General features: G+C 42.1%; 1 protein-coding gene across 4 annotated transcripts in view; it reads right to left on the reverse strand.

The window, feature by feature from the left end:
• Positions 1-16,503, reverse strand: part of LOC115097331 (COBW domain-containing protein 1-like) — a 158,663-nt gene that overhangs the window by 86,671 nt on the left and 55,489 nt on the right. For all 4 annotated transcript variants that reach the window (XM_029613079.1, XM_029613062.1, XM_029613053.1 and 1 more), the window contains exons 6-7: positions 14,474-14,533; positions 10,771-10,808 (exon numbers count right to left, since the gene is read on the reverse strand). In XM_029613079.1, coding sequence (XP_029468939.1) covers positions 10,771-10,808; positions 14,474-14,533 — 98 coding nt within the window. The remainder of the gene's footprint in view (positions 1-10,770; positions 10,809-14,473; positions 14,534-16,503) is intronic.

The raw sequence follows: 16,503 nt of genomic DNA on the forward strand, positions 1-16,503 counted from the left end.
TCTTTTAAGTGATTCACCTCTATTGTGCACATTCCACCTTCGATTCATTCAATTAAAATTCATTCTAATTTTTTTCTTTTCAATATAATGTCATAACCATGACATTATATTGTTCAAATTCTTTGTTCTTGAACAACCATATCGCTCTAAGTGCTGTGGCAATTTTTCCACGAAACTTGTCCAGAAAGAGCAATGCTGGATTTTTGGACTAAACTCTCTAATCCCTGAAGGCTTAAAATCGGGAAATCGAATGGTCCTCTTTCTTTTAGCGGCTATTTCTCTCCCTGCTATCATTAGGCGCTTTATTTATGCTTTCCCCTTGAGGTTATTTCCCTATCCCATTCTTCCCCTACCCTTCCTTTCCTTCCCTCATTCTTCCTTTTCTTTCTCTTCTCTCTCTTCCTTTCTTCCCCCTTCTCTTCCAATCCCTACCCCCCTCAGTCCACTTTATTTCCAAATTTCAGCATCATTACACTTATCTTCTTTCCTTCCTTATTTTGGATTGGCTTTCAAGTCACATGGTGTATGTTTGGCATGCTTCTCCACCTTATCTAGCTTTAGATCATGGACTTCTAGGGGTTACTGCTTAGAATACTGCTGCAGGGAACACTGCCGGTGTAAATTTCTTAAAAGTAAGTTCTCTTCCTTCATCTGTTTCTCTTTATTCACTTGTTGCTTTTTTTCCTTTTGCTGTATCTTACCTAATTTTTCATTGACAGTACGGACTTGCCGGTTCTCGCTAGTTTTCAAGAATTTGAATTCATCCTGAGTAAAGGTATTTACACAGGGTTCTGCTGTATTCCACTTTGCTTTCTCTCCGCGCTGAAGTTAAACGTACCATAAGTTTCCAGTTACTGTCATTTCACTGCTTTAAGTTGTTTAATATTCTCTCTCTAGTCTTTAAATAAACTAGTTAGTTTTAATACAGTAAATTTGATTCTTAAGCCATTCAACACACCGTGGTACTAATGCAACTATCACGGCTCACTCTCGTGTTTTGATTCAGCCGCCTTGGTGGTTCCACTTACTTACACCTGTGATGTTATCTTGTCTCCCCGTTCCAACGGTATACTGAAGTTCCTAATGGGCCAGCATTGTGTAAATACGCTATACATTTACAAGCTTCCTTGTTTTTGAGACCTTTCTGTGCCTATACTGGATCCTGCAGCATACATCTATTCTGGAATGGTGCACTTAAATGTAAGTCCTACAATTGGCTCACATCTAGAAACCCCCCCCCCCCCCCTTTCCATTCTTCTTATTATTATTATTTATTGTTTTTACTATACCGGCTTTCATGACATGGATCACATCAAACCGGTTTACATTTAACAAAGTGTGCAAGAAAGTGATAACTCAAACAACTGTAACAAGAGCATTGTAAGGAGAGTGACAGTTACATTAAAACAGGGAAATAAATAACTGGGAGTTAGAAGTAAGAAGAGGGGGATATAACCTACAGCAAAATATTTACAAGGTTACAAGATTGAGTCCGATTAAATGTGAATTGATTAGTAAATGATAGTGTTAACACTGTGAAGGTGATGGCAGCGAATAACAAAGTTTGTTGTTTAAAACCATTTTTAATAGTGTGGTTGAGATGAGGGGTGTAGGTCTCGGTCGGAGCTTGGATAGTGTGGTTAAGATATCTGGTGAAGGTCTCAGTCAGGGATCGGAAAGGCTTTTTTAAAAAGCCAAGTTTTCAGCCTTTTTCTAAATGTTGGAAGGCAGGGTTCTTGTCTCAGGTCTGCTGGGATGGAGTTCCATAATGGTGGGCCTGCGGTTGAGAATGCTCTGGCACTGAGAGACTTATGAAGCATGGTTTTTGTGTGAGGCACCTGAAGAGATTCTTTGTAGGATTCCCTGATGGGTCTGATGGATGTGTGTTTTTTGAAGGGAATTTGTAAGTTGATCCGGGCTTGTTGGTGAATGACTTTGTAGATGGTGGTGATGGATTTGTATATGATTCTGTAATGGATCGGTAACCAGTGAAGGTCTTTGAGGATTGGGGTGATGTGGTCCATTCTCCTAGAGTTCGTCAGGATTCTGGCAGCTGTATTCTGCACCATTTGTAGAGGTTTGGTGTAGGAAGCTGGTAGACCTAGTAGTAGCGAGTTACAATAATCTAGTTTGGAGAAGATTATTGCTTGAAGAATTGTTCTGAAGTCCTGTGAGTGGAATAAAGGTTTTATTCTTTTTAGGATATGTAGTTTGTGAAAGCAATCTTTGGTGGTTTGGTTGATGAATGATTTTAAGTTGAGACGGTTGTCCATGATGGCTCCTAGGTTTGAAGGATAGATGGTGGCTTTGAAAGGGTGTTGTTGTTTTCCGGGGAAATAAGTAGAAATTCCATTTTTGAGGCATTGAGAATTAGGTTTAGATTGGTGAGGAGGTGGTTGATTTCTGTTAGGCAGCTATTCCAGAATTCTATTGTTTTGGATATGGATTCTTTTACCTGTATCACGATCTGGACATCGTCTGCAAAAAGGAAGTGTTTTAGGTTTAGTTTCGTTAGTAGTAAGCAGAGAGGGAGCAAGTAAACATTGAATAGCGTCGGTGAGAGGGAGGAGCCCTGTGGCACCCCTTGAGAGGAAGGAAAGTAATGTGATTCTTTGTTATGAATTTTGACTTTGTATCCTCTGTTGTCCAAGAAAGTTTTGAACCAGGTCAGTGCTGTGCCTTTCACTCCTATGTTTGCTAGTTGTTTTATGAGGAGGTGGTGGTTGACTGTATCGAAGGCAGCCGAAAGGTCGAGGAGGATTAGTGGGTAAGCATGACCTTTATCTATGCCTGAGAGTAGGAAGTCCGTGAGGGAGAGAAGAAGTGTTTCCGTGCTTGATTCTTTGCGAAATCCATATTGGTTTGGGGAGAGGATCTTGTGATCCTTGATGTAATTTGATAATTGGGTGTTTACTAGTTTTTCCATAATTTTAGCTATAAACAGAAGGTTGGAGATGGGGCAGTAATTGTTGGGATCGTTCGCATTTAGGTTGGGTTTTTTTTAGGAGTGGTTTGATTGAAGCCGTTTTGAGGTCGTCTGGGTAGATACCCTGGGACAGTGAACAATTTATGATGTCGGCTAGAGCTTTCGATATAGTATCCGGGATTAGAAGAAGTAATTTGGACGGGATTTGATCAAACGGGTGTGTTGATGGTTTCATTTTCTTCAGCACCGATTGAATCTCTGAAGTGGTGATGGGTTCGAAGGCGTTTAGGTGAATGTCTTTGTTTGGGAGAAGATATGTACTATCGGAAGTGCCCTTGTTTGGTGACAGTTGTTTGAGGAGGTCGGAGATTTTTTTTACTAAATGAAGAGCCAGTTTGTCTGCTTTTGTCTGTGATAATTCGGTTGGAATATCTGGAGTGATAGCTTTAGTGAGACTGGAGACGTAGGTGAAAAGAGCTTTAGAGTCGAAGATGAGGTGGTGGATCTTGCTGGCATAGAAGTCTCTTTTGGTTTTTAAGGTCATGTTTTTGTATAAGTGGAGAGAACGTTTGTAATCAGATAGTGAGGAAGTAGAGGGGGCTTTACGCCATTTTCTTTCTTTCTGACGAAGCAGGTGTTTGAGTTTTCGCAGCTCTTCATTAAACCAGGGTTGTCTTTTGGACGCATTTTGTTTAAGCTTTTTTGTTGTCAAAGGACATAGTATGTTGGCTACTGATTCTGTTATTTTGGACCAGGATTGGAGGGCTGTGTTGGGCGTGGTGACATCAATATGTGAGAGATCCGGGGTTAGGAGCTTGGTGAGGTACTCTGAGGCGCAGGGTTTTCTGTAGATAAATGATGGACTGGTGGTCTGCATGGAGTCTGGTTGTAGTAGTGAAAAAGTAGTGGAGATTATTGAGTGGTCTGACCATGGGACTTGATTGCACTCTGGTTGTTTGGTTTGTGAGATGCCGGAGTTAGTAAATAGCAGATCCAGCGTATGGCCCGCTTTATGAGTAGGTTTATTGATTTGTTGTTTGAAACCCATTGCTGACATTGCTGTGAGGAAAGCTTCGCAATTTGTTGAGAGAGGGACTTTGTCTACATGCAAGTTAAAGTCTCCTAAGATTATAGCTGGGGTGTCTAAGTTTAAGTGAGAGGCTATGATTTCGAGAATAGGAGAGGCATCAGTATCTAGCAGGCCTGGAGGGGCGTAGACTAGGAGGATTTGCAGAAGTTCAGATTTAAACAATCCTATTTCTAGTTTGGTAGTGGAGTGGATTGGGTAGTGTGAGAATCTCAGAGATTTTTTGACAGCTAGGAAGATACCCCCGCCTCTTTTTTTTTGCCTTGGGATAGAGAAGTCGTAGGTCTGTGTTGGTAATTGGTTTATGAGGGCGATGTCAGAAGATTTTAGCCATGTTTCGGTTATAGCGCAAAAGTCTGGGGTTGTATCCTGCAGAAGATCGTTGAGTATTATTGTTTTGTTAGTGAGTGATTGAGCGTTGAATAGAATGATGGTGAATAGAGAGAGTCCTAAAAACTGAGTGGTGGGGGAAATCATTATAGGGATGAGGGATTTGTAGGTGCGTAAGCGATTCAGCATTTCTGCTTTTTGAGGAGTAGTCACGTGGTCGGTGTAGTCTCTGTGGCGTGGTCTCGTGGTCGGTGTAGTCTCTATGGCGTGGTCTCGTGGTCGGTGTAGACTCTGTGGTGTAGTCTCTGTAGTGTGGTCACTGTGGAGTTGGTCCTTGTAGTTTCTGTGGCGTTGTCCTTGTCTTGAGAAGAGTTTGGGGTTCTGTCACGGTTGCTTGGATTGAAGGGTGATTTCCTGCTTGCGAGGGGTTGACGGTTAGTTCTTATTATTTGATTTGTGATGGCGTGGAGAGAGAGCTTTGGCTATTTGGCTGCCCGCTGGGGCTGCACGAAGGGGCGCACAAAGGGGCGGGCCCCTTTGTGGGCCTCTCTTTTCCCGGCGCGCAACGCCGGGAAAAGAGAGGGTATTTAAATCCCCTCGGCGACGCCCGGCGATGACGTCACCGCTGCGCCAGCTGCAGGGAGGCGGAGGTAAGTGGGCCCGGAGAAGCGGAGGGCCGGAGGGAGAAGCCTCGCGGTCGGCCTGGAGCCCGTTGGGGGGAAGGGTGAGATCGAGAGGCCTTACCCCGACGGGCTTGCAGCGCCGATCGCGCAGGCCTGAGCCACCAGATCCCCCGATGTCCGCCGGCAAAGAGAGAGCTGCCGGGAGGAGAGAGGGTATTTAAATCCCCTTGGCGACGCCCGGCGATGACGTCACCGCTGCGCTGCCCCCGATGTCCGCCGGCAAAAGAAATTAACATTTGTTGCCTAACAAATGTTAATACTTTTTCAGAATATAACCTTTTGATTGTTTGCAGTCCCCCTATGGAAGATTTTTCTCTACGCCACCCCAAATTAAGGTTCATTTCAATTTTTACTTACATGAAAAACTAAACAGGTGAAATCGATTTATTCCCCTCTCCTCTACCTTCCTCCTCCTCTATACTGGTCCTTCCCCCACCCTTTTTACCCCTTCCACCTCCTCCCTCTTTCTCGGTCCCTCCCCCCCCTTTTTTTTTTCTTTTCCATCCCCTTTCCCTCTTTCCTCCCTTCCCTTTTTCCCCCTCCTTAACATTTGCTCTCTTTTTGTATTATAGAATTTGTATACAGTTCCCACAGCACTGAGCAGCTGTGGTGGCCCAGGATTCACACACTGTCTATCCTTTGGTTGGTATGCATTTGTGATCCTCTGATTTGTATTACATTTGAACTATTAAATTACTGTCTGTGCCTGCCTCCTGTTCAGTACATTTACATTTGTTCTTTATTTGTAGATGTGAATACCCTTCGGGCCCCCTGATGCAGCCTTGGTGCAAAACACAGCCGTGTCGGGGGGGGGGGGTGTCTTTTTTTTTTTTCAGAATAAATGTATATCGGTATAAGTATATTCCTAAACGAGTGTCTTTTCCTACTGACCTTTAAATTAATAAAATGACATATGTATTGAACAGTTCATACTGCAGTGCCACACATTTTTGGGATTGATAGGTATTTCTCTTACATCTTCCTCAATGAATAATGAAGCAAAGAATTTGTTTAGTCTCTCTGCTATGGCTTTGTTTTCCCCAAATGCTCCTTTTACCCCTTGATCATGTAATGGTCCAACTGACTCCCTTGCAGGCTTTTTACCTCAAATGTACCTCTGGATGCCATAAAGCCATTCAAAGGAATCTGGAGGAATTACAGAGCATAGCAGTCCCTTATCACCTCTAGAACCCTCTGTTCAGTCATAATGTGGATCCACCTGCACACGTGAGTCCCTGCACCTTCATTGTAAAGATTGAGGAGCTCTGGTTCTGGAGCCTGCATTCTTACTAGGCTTTCTAGACAGAAAGGACTGAGATCTTGCAAAGGGACAAGACCTTTGTGTAGAGGCTCCTCTGAAAGGATGTGAATAAAAGAGAACCCTGAAAGGGTAACCTCGTGAGATTGGACTTGCAAACCATGTCTGCCAACCAATTTCATAGCCACATCTGGCATCTAGCTGCCATCACAGAAGCCACTTCTCTAGTGGCCTCACAGCCCATTGGTTAATAATGCAGCCTCAGGTTCTATACTGATCTGCCATCAGTCACCGCTCCTTGCATATCTTGAGAGAGATGCAAACTAGTCTGATTTACCAGGGAGCAACAAGACACAATCTGAAAATTCATCACCATGGCCTCAAAGGCCTGCATAAGGATAGCCTCAATCAGCCTATCCTGAGTGTCATTTAGAACTGCCCCTCCTTACACTGGGATGGTGTTTTGCTTGGTAACAGCACCTACCAAGGAAGCCACCTTCAGGAATCGCAAATGTCCCTCGTCTTCAAACTAAGGGGTACAATCCAACTAAAGTGCGCCCCTCTTCAAAATTAACTTCAGGAGTGCTCCATTCAAGATCAATCAACTCATGAATCACATCCAGGAGAGGAAAGAAACATTACACCTTCCCATAGGATGACCAATATGGGGTCCTTCTTTGGCATAACCAAAGAGACACCCCCAGCCACACCAAGTGCCTTCAGCATTTGAGACAACAGAGTTGGCAACACATCTCAGGAAGAGAAACAGAGCAGTGTTCTATGTGGCTCCAAATCTGGAGGAATTTTCCCCTTTCCCAGAGGGGAGAAACAATTCCCTAGAGTCATCCAAATCATCCTTATCCATATCCTCCTGAACATCACCAGGGACCACCCTCCTCACTGCGGAGCTTGCATGCAATGGCTAAAAAGTGGGAGCCCCAAGGACATGAACTCAAGACCAAACATAAAGCCTCTTCCATCGTCTCATTTATAGCCCCTATCAGTCTCAATCATATCATTCCACCCCTTCCCTTCTTTCCTTCCCTTCACCCACCTATGTCATTAATCTTATTTCATCTATTGTCCCAACCCTCTTTTCCTTTTCCCCTCCCATAACAATAGCAAGTCCTATGGCAACAATTTTATTTTATTTATTTCAGTAAATATTTGATTTATTTTTAGCTAGAATTTGTTCCAGCTATTAATTAATTTTATGTATCTTTTAACTTAATTTGTTTTTGATTGTTTCTTTATAATTTTTATTTTTTATATAATTTTTATTTTCATCCAATGTAAACTACTTTGACAAAATCGATTTTATAAAGTGGTATACAAATACTTTTAAATAAATAAATAAATAAACCCAACTTAGAAGGGATCCACGCATCTGCTGGTCTACCCTGCAGAAAGGTCTGAAGACCCTGGGGAAAATAAATTCCACCCAGGAAAAGGAGGATGGATCCATACTGGGGCCCAATGGCTTAAACCTAATACTGCCTGATTGACTCAAATCTCTTGTAGATGTCTCTGTCACGGGAAATAAAGTAGGAAGGGATAGAATGAATTCTATCACCTTCTGTCCCACTCCCTCAGTCTGAGGGGATGGCCCAGCATCGGCTACATCTGTAGTAGGCAATTTTCCTTGTCCATACAGCACTGACACAGGCTTAGAGAAAGTAATGGCTGTATTGCCCTTATATGGCAAGTTGCATAGATAGCTAGACTCTGAGACCTATATGTCCCTGATGCCATAACTGTCCGGCACTATGTGCTAGATAAACGCCTGTGTACACCAGAAGTATACGAGCAACATATGCCTGCCAGAGGGCCATGGTATTATGCACCCAGATAGTATGCGTTCATATAGCATGCACTGGTAGCATACGCTCAGAAAGAGATTCAAATAGTATGTGCACAAGTTCCTGCACGTGTAATGGTACATCCAAAACCAGGATGTGGAAGTACATGCCTAACCCCCCCCCCCGGGTGCTCAAAAACGCTCACAAATACAGGCATAAGAACATGCCTTACTGGCTCAGACCAAGGGTCCATCAAGCCCAGCATCCTGTTTCCAAAAGTGGACAATCCAGGCCATAAGAACCTGGCAAGTACTCAAAAACTAAGTCTATTCCATGTTACCGTTGCTAGTAATAGCAGTGGCTATGTTCTAAGTCAACTTAATTAATAGCAGGTAATGGACTTCTCCTCCAAGAACGTATCCAATCCTTTTTTAAACCCAGCTACACTAACTGCACTAACCACATCCCCTGGCAACAAACTCCAGAGTTTAATTGTGCGTTGAGTGACAAAGAACTTTCTCCGATTAGTTTTAAATGTGCCACATGCTAACTTCATGGAGTGCCACCTAGTCTTTCTATTATCCGAAAGAGTAAAACGCCGTGGCCTTACACGCTAAACTACATACACGTTTGCTTTTGAGCAGAGCCTAGCCAAGGGCTCCTCAACCCGCCGAGCCCACACCACCTCTGCTCTACACTAAAATACAAGTGAGAAGTGAGAGGGAAGGGGGGAAGGACACCGAAGACTCAGCGCCAAAGAAAAGAGACTCAGTAAAGAGGAAACTAAAATCTCCCTACTCTTTCTTCTCTTTTTTTTTTGCATACCTGAGCTCTGCCTTCCATGGCTGAGAGCATGAATGGGTCTCCTGCTACTGGGGCTGTCTGAGGAGCCCTTTGGTTTCAACTGGGGGTTTTTTTTGGGTTTTTTTTAAAAGTCCACACCTACAACAGGCTCCTGGACTAAAAATGCTCAATTGAGGGAGGAACCCACTGGGTCTTCTCAGAAACTTAAGCGGTGTCCGAAAATCTTCTATCTTCTCCTCTAATTTTAATATTTTTCACCACAAGCAATCTCAAAAGGGAAATGCATATCCACCATCTGCTGGAGAAGGAGAATACTGGCAGGCTGATGTTGGGACAGGACTATATGTCCATGAAGTCAGCTTTACTCCGCCTCCATCTACTGGTAGAAATGCATAATCCATTTGTGTGGCTTGGCCTGCCTGAGTGCAGAGGAATACTGATACGCCAGCACTCCTGCTCCCACCACTGCTCTTTGAAGAGTGCTGCTCTAGCTGATCACCTGAGCCAGGAGTCACCAACCCCTGATGAAACTCCTTAAGTTCCAGCAAAAGCCGGATAAGGAAAGATTACATGACTATACATCAATTTCAGAAAAAAAAAATGTTTATAATTAAAGAGATCGAGTCACACATTCAGAATCTACTTGATCCACCTCTTCCCCAACTAAAATAGAATACATGCAAATTAACCCACTGCTTAGTGTCCACCAAGGTTTCTTGCCTTTTTTTTTTTTTATAAATACAATTTTCTGATGGAACAGTCTCAGAAATCCATGCAGTATCAGGGTTGGGGCGAGGCTGAAGAAGAGGATACCAAACTCTCAGCCTTCTCCCTAACTCCATGCTCACTGATTTGATTGCATTAGAAGTTGTCAGATACAGAGATCTGAGAGGAATGGTGCCATTGGCCTGGGTATCAGGTTCTCTCATATTGTCCAATTTGTGCATGTCTGAATATTTCAGGCAATACATAACTGGACAATATGAGAGAACCAGATGCCCAGGTCTCAGTCGAATGAAATGCCACATCATCAATAACTATCTCAGTTTTCTGGTTGTCTACATGGGATTGTCTACCAGAGACATCTGTGCCCAGGAAATGGAGTGGGGGTGAACTCTCTTCCCCTTATACTGCAAACTGTTAGGCTGTTATCACTACTCATGCTGCCTTTAGAGATCTTCGAGTGACAAGCAGCTACTGAGGTCAAGCTTGGACAAACAAAAGGATTGTACTAATTGATAAATTCTCTGCACAAAACAAAAAACATTTTAATTTTTTTTTGTAAATGAGAAAGATTAAAAATCTTTATTATCCTGATGGCATGTCAGTTTGATAGAGGTTTATTGCGTTGATAAATGCTGAGTGTTTTCGCTGAGCTGTCAACAAGGCATTTAACAAAGCAATACATTTTGAGCACTGCATCTAGCACTGTAACATCTCCAGAACTAAACCATTACTTTAAAAAAATAATATAACAGAAAAAGGAATCTATTCATTTCAGCTGACAAGTCTTCATAAGTTACAACAACAGATTGCCAGTTTGTGCCACTCTTCTGGCTGAATGCAGGTTTTTTATATATACATATAATGGTGCTCCAAGTCACTCAAAGTAATAAAAGGAGTGGTTTTATTGTCAGAGATGACTATTACCACCAATTCTGGTGCAAGTGGATTTCAGAATTTCATTACCCTAGCATAAATCATGGGAGGGAAAAAACTGATTATAGCTACTGAAACCAAGACAGTTCCTCTGTGTTTTGTCCCCCATAATCACCTGCGGGTATCACTGACTGCTGCAAGCGACCATCTCACGAGTAAAGTTGTTTGACTGGCCGAGGTCTCCGTCACAAGTTACTGCAGTATAATGTATTTTAGTCTCTTACCTGCAGTCCATACTTTGCATCTACAACAGATATAATGCCTGCAAATAAAAAAGTCCACTATGAAACAGAATTCAGGTAGAATGCACTGACCATAAGCTTCAAAGGTGACAGCATATCAGCATTTTTAATAACTTCACAACAGAAAAAAAATACTTAAGGGAAAACAATGGCCATGTCAGGATAATTGGAATTGGTTCTCTATCCTACATCATACCAGTTCTGGAAAGGTTACCATTATTGTGGCCACAATTTCTAGTTAAATTCAGCAACAGAGGCCTCATGCTGTACCAGACATTCATTGCAAATTCCTGAGCTGTCAGAAGCACACTAACCACCTGGTCTTGATTTCAGGTGTGCTATTTTAGCCATGCTTACATGCCAGGATGCCCATCAATACTACACATCAAGAAGGATGGCTCAGTATAGGAAAGCTCTCCCTTCCTTTTAGGTTAGAGAAGCAGCAGTGACTACTTCCCTCTGTCTTGCCATTGCTTTCACAGATTCTAAGATCCAGTGACAGCAGGGCAGGTCTGACCTATGGCCTTAAAAACACAATAAGTATTAACAACTATGTATGCTTTGGGCTGAAGTTTCAAAGACATTTACACGCAAAAACCAGATTTAAAGGAGTGAATTTTCAAAGGGGTTTTGCATGTAAAATTAGCATATACGTGCATAAATAGCATGCAAGTGTGTATCTGCCATTTTATAAACACCAAAAATATGCACAAATTTTCAGATTTATGCACACATTTAACGGGGGGAGGGTGAGTCTATAGAAGTTCTGGGGTAAGATTCAGAAATATGCACAGTTGTTGCTAATTTGTAAGATATATACGCATATATATTACCAAACTTGTGTGTTTGCTTTCACATCTGCTAATTAGCTCATGCAAGTGAAATTAGACTTCTCTGTTGTCTGCAGTTTTTGGGTGGGAGGTCTGGATGAACAGGTGAAGATTCAGGATGAAGTGCTAGAGCAGTGGTCCCCAAACCTGTCCTGGAGGGCCACCAGCCAGTCGGGTTTTTGGGGTATCCTCAATGAATATGCATGAGAGAAAATGTACATGTTATGGAGGCAGTGCATGCTAATTTTCTCTCATGCATATTCATTGAGGATATCCCAAAAACCTGACTGGCTGGTGGCCCTCCAGGACAGGTTTGGGGACCACTGTGCTAGAGGGTCTAGTGAACTGGAAAAGGACTGAGTAAACTGATGATTCTAAGCATGCATGCAAATGTTTTCAAAACCATATATGCCAGGTTACCCTCAAGAGCCACAAACAGATCTGATTTTCAGGATAGCCACAATGAATATGCATGAGATTTATTTGCATGTACTGCCCTCCACTGTATGCATAAGTATCTCATGCATATTCATTATGGCTATCCTGAAAACCAGGATTGTTTGTGGCTCTTGAGGACAGGAGCTAGCAACCCCTGGTGTACATGCATATTTTATAGGGGGGGTAGGAAACTCCAGTCCCAGAGTGCCACAAAGAAGTCTAGTTTTCAGGATATCCACAATGAAAATACAAAAGATATAAGATATCTGCATTCAGTGCATGCAAATATATCTCATGTATATTCATTGTGTTTATCCTGAAAACCAGACGCTCCAGGACAATTGTCTACCCCTATTTTATAAAATACCTGCCTCCGTATTTAATTATGAATATATATTTGCACAATGTCATGATTATTTCACTTGTAAATTATACATGTGCATGTTTATATAATGGTTAGAGAAAGCATGTCCTTTCTTGCATTGGAAATATATGCTTGTACTTTCACAGAGCAGGAATAAGCGGTATTTTATAAACTGTTCGGCTCCTACCACACAGTTTGTAAAATACTAGCATTAATCTCTGTACATCCACTTTCACACACAAATGTACTGTGGATAAGTTGAAAGCTGGGCTGTGCTAAAATAGATTAAATATACCAAAAGAGAAAATAATCATTTGAATAATTAAACATCAATTTTAATTAGATTATATAAATATATATCAATCATACAAAACTAATTTAAATATTATACCTATACATGTTCAAAAACTTGCTATCATACATTACTAACACAAACTCTATGCCGCATTCATTCATTCACATATTAAAAGAAAACAATGTATCAATCTTTACAAAGTTACTATAATAATGTTACAATGTGACTCTCGATTCAATCTTATATACAATTACAAACACAACCAATAGGTCTAATATCATATAAAGCACTTGATGGGCTGTTAACTATTTGTTGTGAAACAATATATGCAAAATTATCTAACAAAAATTATTTTCAATAGTGTCATCTAAAAAATGTATTATGTACCATTACTGTACTAAAATAGGCTGGGACTCAGTTCTTGCAAAAATGCACACAACCCGCTTTCATGCATATTTTTATGCAAATAGTAAGAGGCATGCCAGTGGACAGATTTCAGACATATGTATGTAATTTTTTTTTATTTTAAAAGTATGCACATAAGTTCACCTACAGAAGTTATGATCTTGATAAAGAAGGTATAATGTCGAGCAGGTGGGTTTGCACATGTGCTCAGAAACCTAATCACGAATTTATGTGTATACATTTACACAGAATATTCAGGGTTAAATCTGCAGATAAAATGTATGCACCCTATTATATTTAGAACATATTTTATGATGTACCTCTATCTGATGTGTTCTGTAAACCACTCTGTGTGTTATGAAGATTATATAGAAATAAAAAACATAACACCTACTGCAAATCATATAGCAGCAGAATATGGCAAAACTGTTACTAAAAATGTCGATGGCACAAGCCATGGGAATGCAACACCGAGAAACAGCCACAAGCGCTCCAGCGTCCCTCATTGCAGCATCCTCTGAATGTTGTGCAGAGCATGAGATCAAAGGCCACAGACTCAAAACACCTGCCAATGGCTGCACCACCTGGCAGTGAGAAGCATAATGATCATTTTGCCCCTTTTCAGCTTTATTTTAGTTTGATTCTGAAGAGATCAGTATGCCAGTGCTTTTGAATAGCTCTTCCAATACAAATGACAAAGAAGTGTCATCAGCTTTTGCCTATTGACTTCCCAAGTAATACTACAACAGAGGAAGAGGAAGAAAACAAAAATGTTTCAAGCACAGATAGAGGACAGAAAAGAATTGTGGCTGACCGGCACAACCAAGCATGCAAAGAAGTCAAGTTCATTATCTGAAAACTGCATAACGTCTCAAGAGCATTCACTTAAATTCTAACACAATTATTTTTCTTTTACTTTCTAACATTTAATAAGAAAATGAATAAATGAAATTAGAGGGAGTCAGATGGTCCAGCAGATGATCCAAGTTCAAGTCCTGGCTCAGGTGCCCGCTCCTCAGGTGAGGACCCTTGTGGAGATGGTGCCAGAGTGCCTGAGAAGAAGCCTCAGAAGCACAAAATTAAGCCAAAGCAAACGCTCAGTGACTACAGGTGCATCAAATGAACAAAACAGCCAGTAAAGAAAGCACCGTAGTACTTCTAGCATTTTTAAACTGAAGGAATACTAAGGTCACATGTCAAGAGCTCATCTGGCTGGCATGAATAAATGCTTACATCAATTGTCTCTTTCTTGGCATCAATCCCACTGGCACAAGTGGTTACCCTATACTTACAAACCATCTAATAATGTAGAAGAAAAATGTGAAAGAACGCAAGTGTGTCTTGACTCCTTACCATCGAGGTATATGTCACTTCCTAATTCAGCATCAACCCAAAACATAGAGGCCACAGCACCTGGCAACATGTGAAGAGAGAAAAGTTAGGGAAAAAAAAAAAAAGAGGAAACACAATGGCACATGACGAGGAGGGAAATCATGCTCACTATGCTATTTGGTTTAACATCTCTTTCACTGCGCTCCACTGATGTGCAACAAACAGAATACTTGAAGAAAGATTTTGAAACAAATTTGTGGTGTCATTTCTTTGAAATTACATCTCTTCCTCTCTTATGATCAATAAAGCAGAGTTGCTTACCTCTAACAGGTATTCTCCAAGAACAACAGGATGTTAGTCCTCACACATGGGTGACATTATCAGATGGAGCCCTCATGCGAAAATCTTATGTCAAAGTTTCTAGAACTTTGACTAGGCACACTGAGCATTCCTAGCATGCCCTATACCATGGATCCATGCGGGGTCCTTCTCCAGTCTTCTAATATAATTAAATTTATAATTAAAAAAAAAAATAGGAGAAACCCAACTCTGCAGGGTAGTGGGTGAGTTTCGTGAGGACTAACATCCTGCTGTCCTTGGAGAACACCTGACACAGGTAAGCAATTCCACTTTCTCCGAGGACAAGCAGGATGGCAGTCTTCACAAATGGGTAAATCCCTAGCTACGGCCTGCTCCCCAACATAAAAAGGGATCAACAGACACCTAACCAGGTGCCAACAGACACAACAATGGTGCTGTTGGTATCAGGAGACAGCCTTAACCCAGGGAGAGCTGGGTTCTATGACTCAAACAGGTTCCGAAGGTCAGACAGGCCAAACCTACTGTCAGCCATTCCTATCCAGTCAATAGTGTGATATGAATGTATGGAGAGAACTCCATCTCACAGCCTTGCAGATCTCCTCCATGGGAACTGCTCGCAAGTGAGCCACTGATACTGCCATGGCTCTGACAGAATGAGCCTTGACATGACCCCCAAGATTCAGTCCCGCCAATTGAATAGTGTCTGTTTGGCAATGGCAACACCCAACCTATTCCTATCAAAAGAAATAAGTTAAATGGACTGTCTATGGGCTTCTGTCTGCTCCAGATAGAAGGCTAAGACTCACTTGCAGGTGGATTTGCACAGATAGAAGGCTAAGACTCACTTGCAGTCCAAACTCTGCAGTGCTCGTTTGCCTTGATGTGAATGGGGCCTGGGAAAGAATGTTGGCAGGACAATGGCCTGGTTAAGATGAAAGCACATCACCACCTTAGGCAGGAACTTTGGTTGCATATGCAAGACCACCCTGACATGATAAAAAAAACTTAGTGTAAGGTGGAGGTAAGTCACTAAAGCCTGGAGCTCACTGACCTTGTGCGCTGAGGTGACCACCACCAAAAATATGACTTTCCAGGTCAGGTACTTGAGGTCACAAGTGCACAGCAGCTCAAAAGGAGCTTCTATCAGCTGAGTTAACACCACGTTGAGGTTCAAGTCATAGCAGCAGGCCTTAAGGGAGGCTTCACTGAAGCAGGAATCACATGAATTGTACAAATATAGACTGTACAGAGATGGGCGTACCATCCAAACCTTGGTGGTATGCACCAATTGCCCTGAGATGAACTCTAACGGAGTTGTTTTTTAAGCCAGCTTCCAATAGGTGTAGAAGGCAATCAAGCAGTTTTTGTGTGAGGCAACAGAACGGATGTAGGGCCTTCTGCTCACACCACACAGAAATCCTCCTCCACTTCAGTCCATAGAACTTTCTAGTGGAAGGCTTTCTAGAAACCACCAGGACACGAGACACATCCTCAGAGATTGAGTGGTTGCACAACTAACCTCTCAACATCCAGGCTGTGAGTGACAGGGCCTGGAGGTTGGGATGCCGCAAGCTGCCTCGATCTTGTGTGATGAGATCTGGGGAAGTCCCCAGATTGATCGATCTCCAGATGGACAATTCCCGTTGGAATGGAAATCAGACCTGTCTCGGCCAATAGGGGCTATGAGGATCATAGTCCCCTTGTCTCACGAAGCTTTAAGAGAGTCTCTG

This window comes from Rhinatrema bivittatum, chromosome 1 (genome assembly GCF_901001135.1).
Source record: "Rhinatrema bivittatum chromosome 1, aRhiBiv1.1, whole genome shotgun sequence".
Classification (NCBI taxonomy): Eukaryota; Metazoa; Chordata; class Amphibia; order Gymnophiona; family Rhinatrematidae; genus Rhinatrema; species Rhinatrema bivittatum.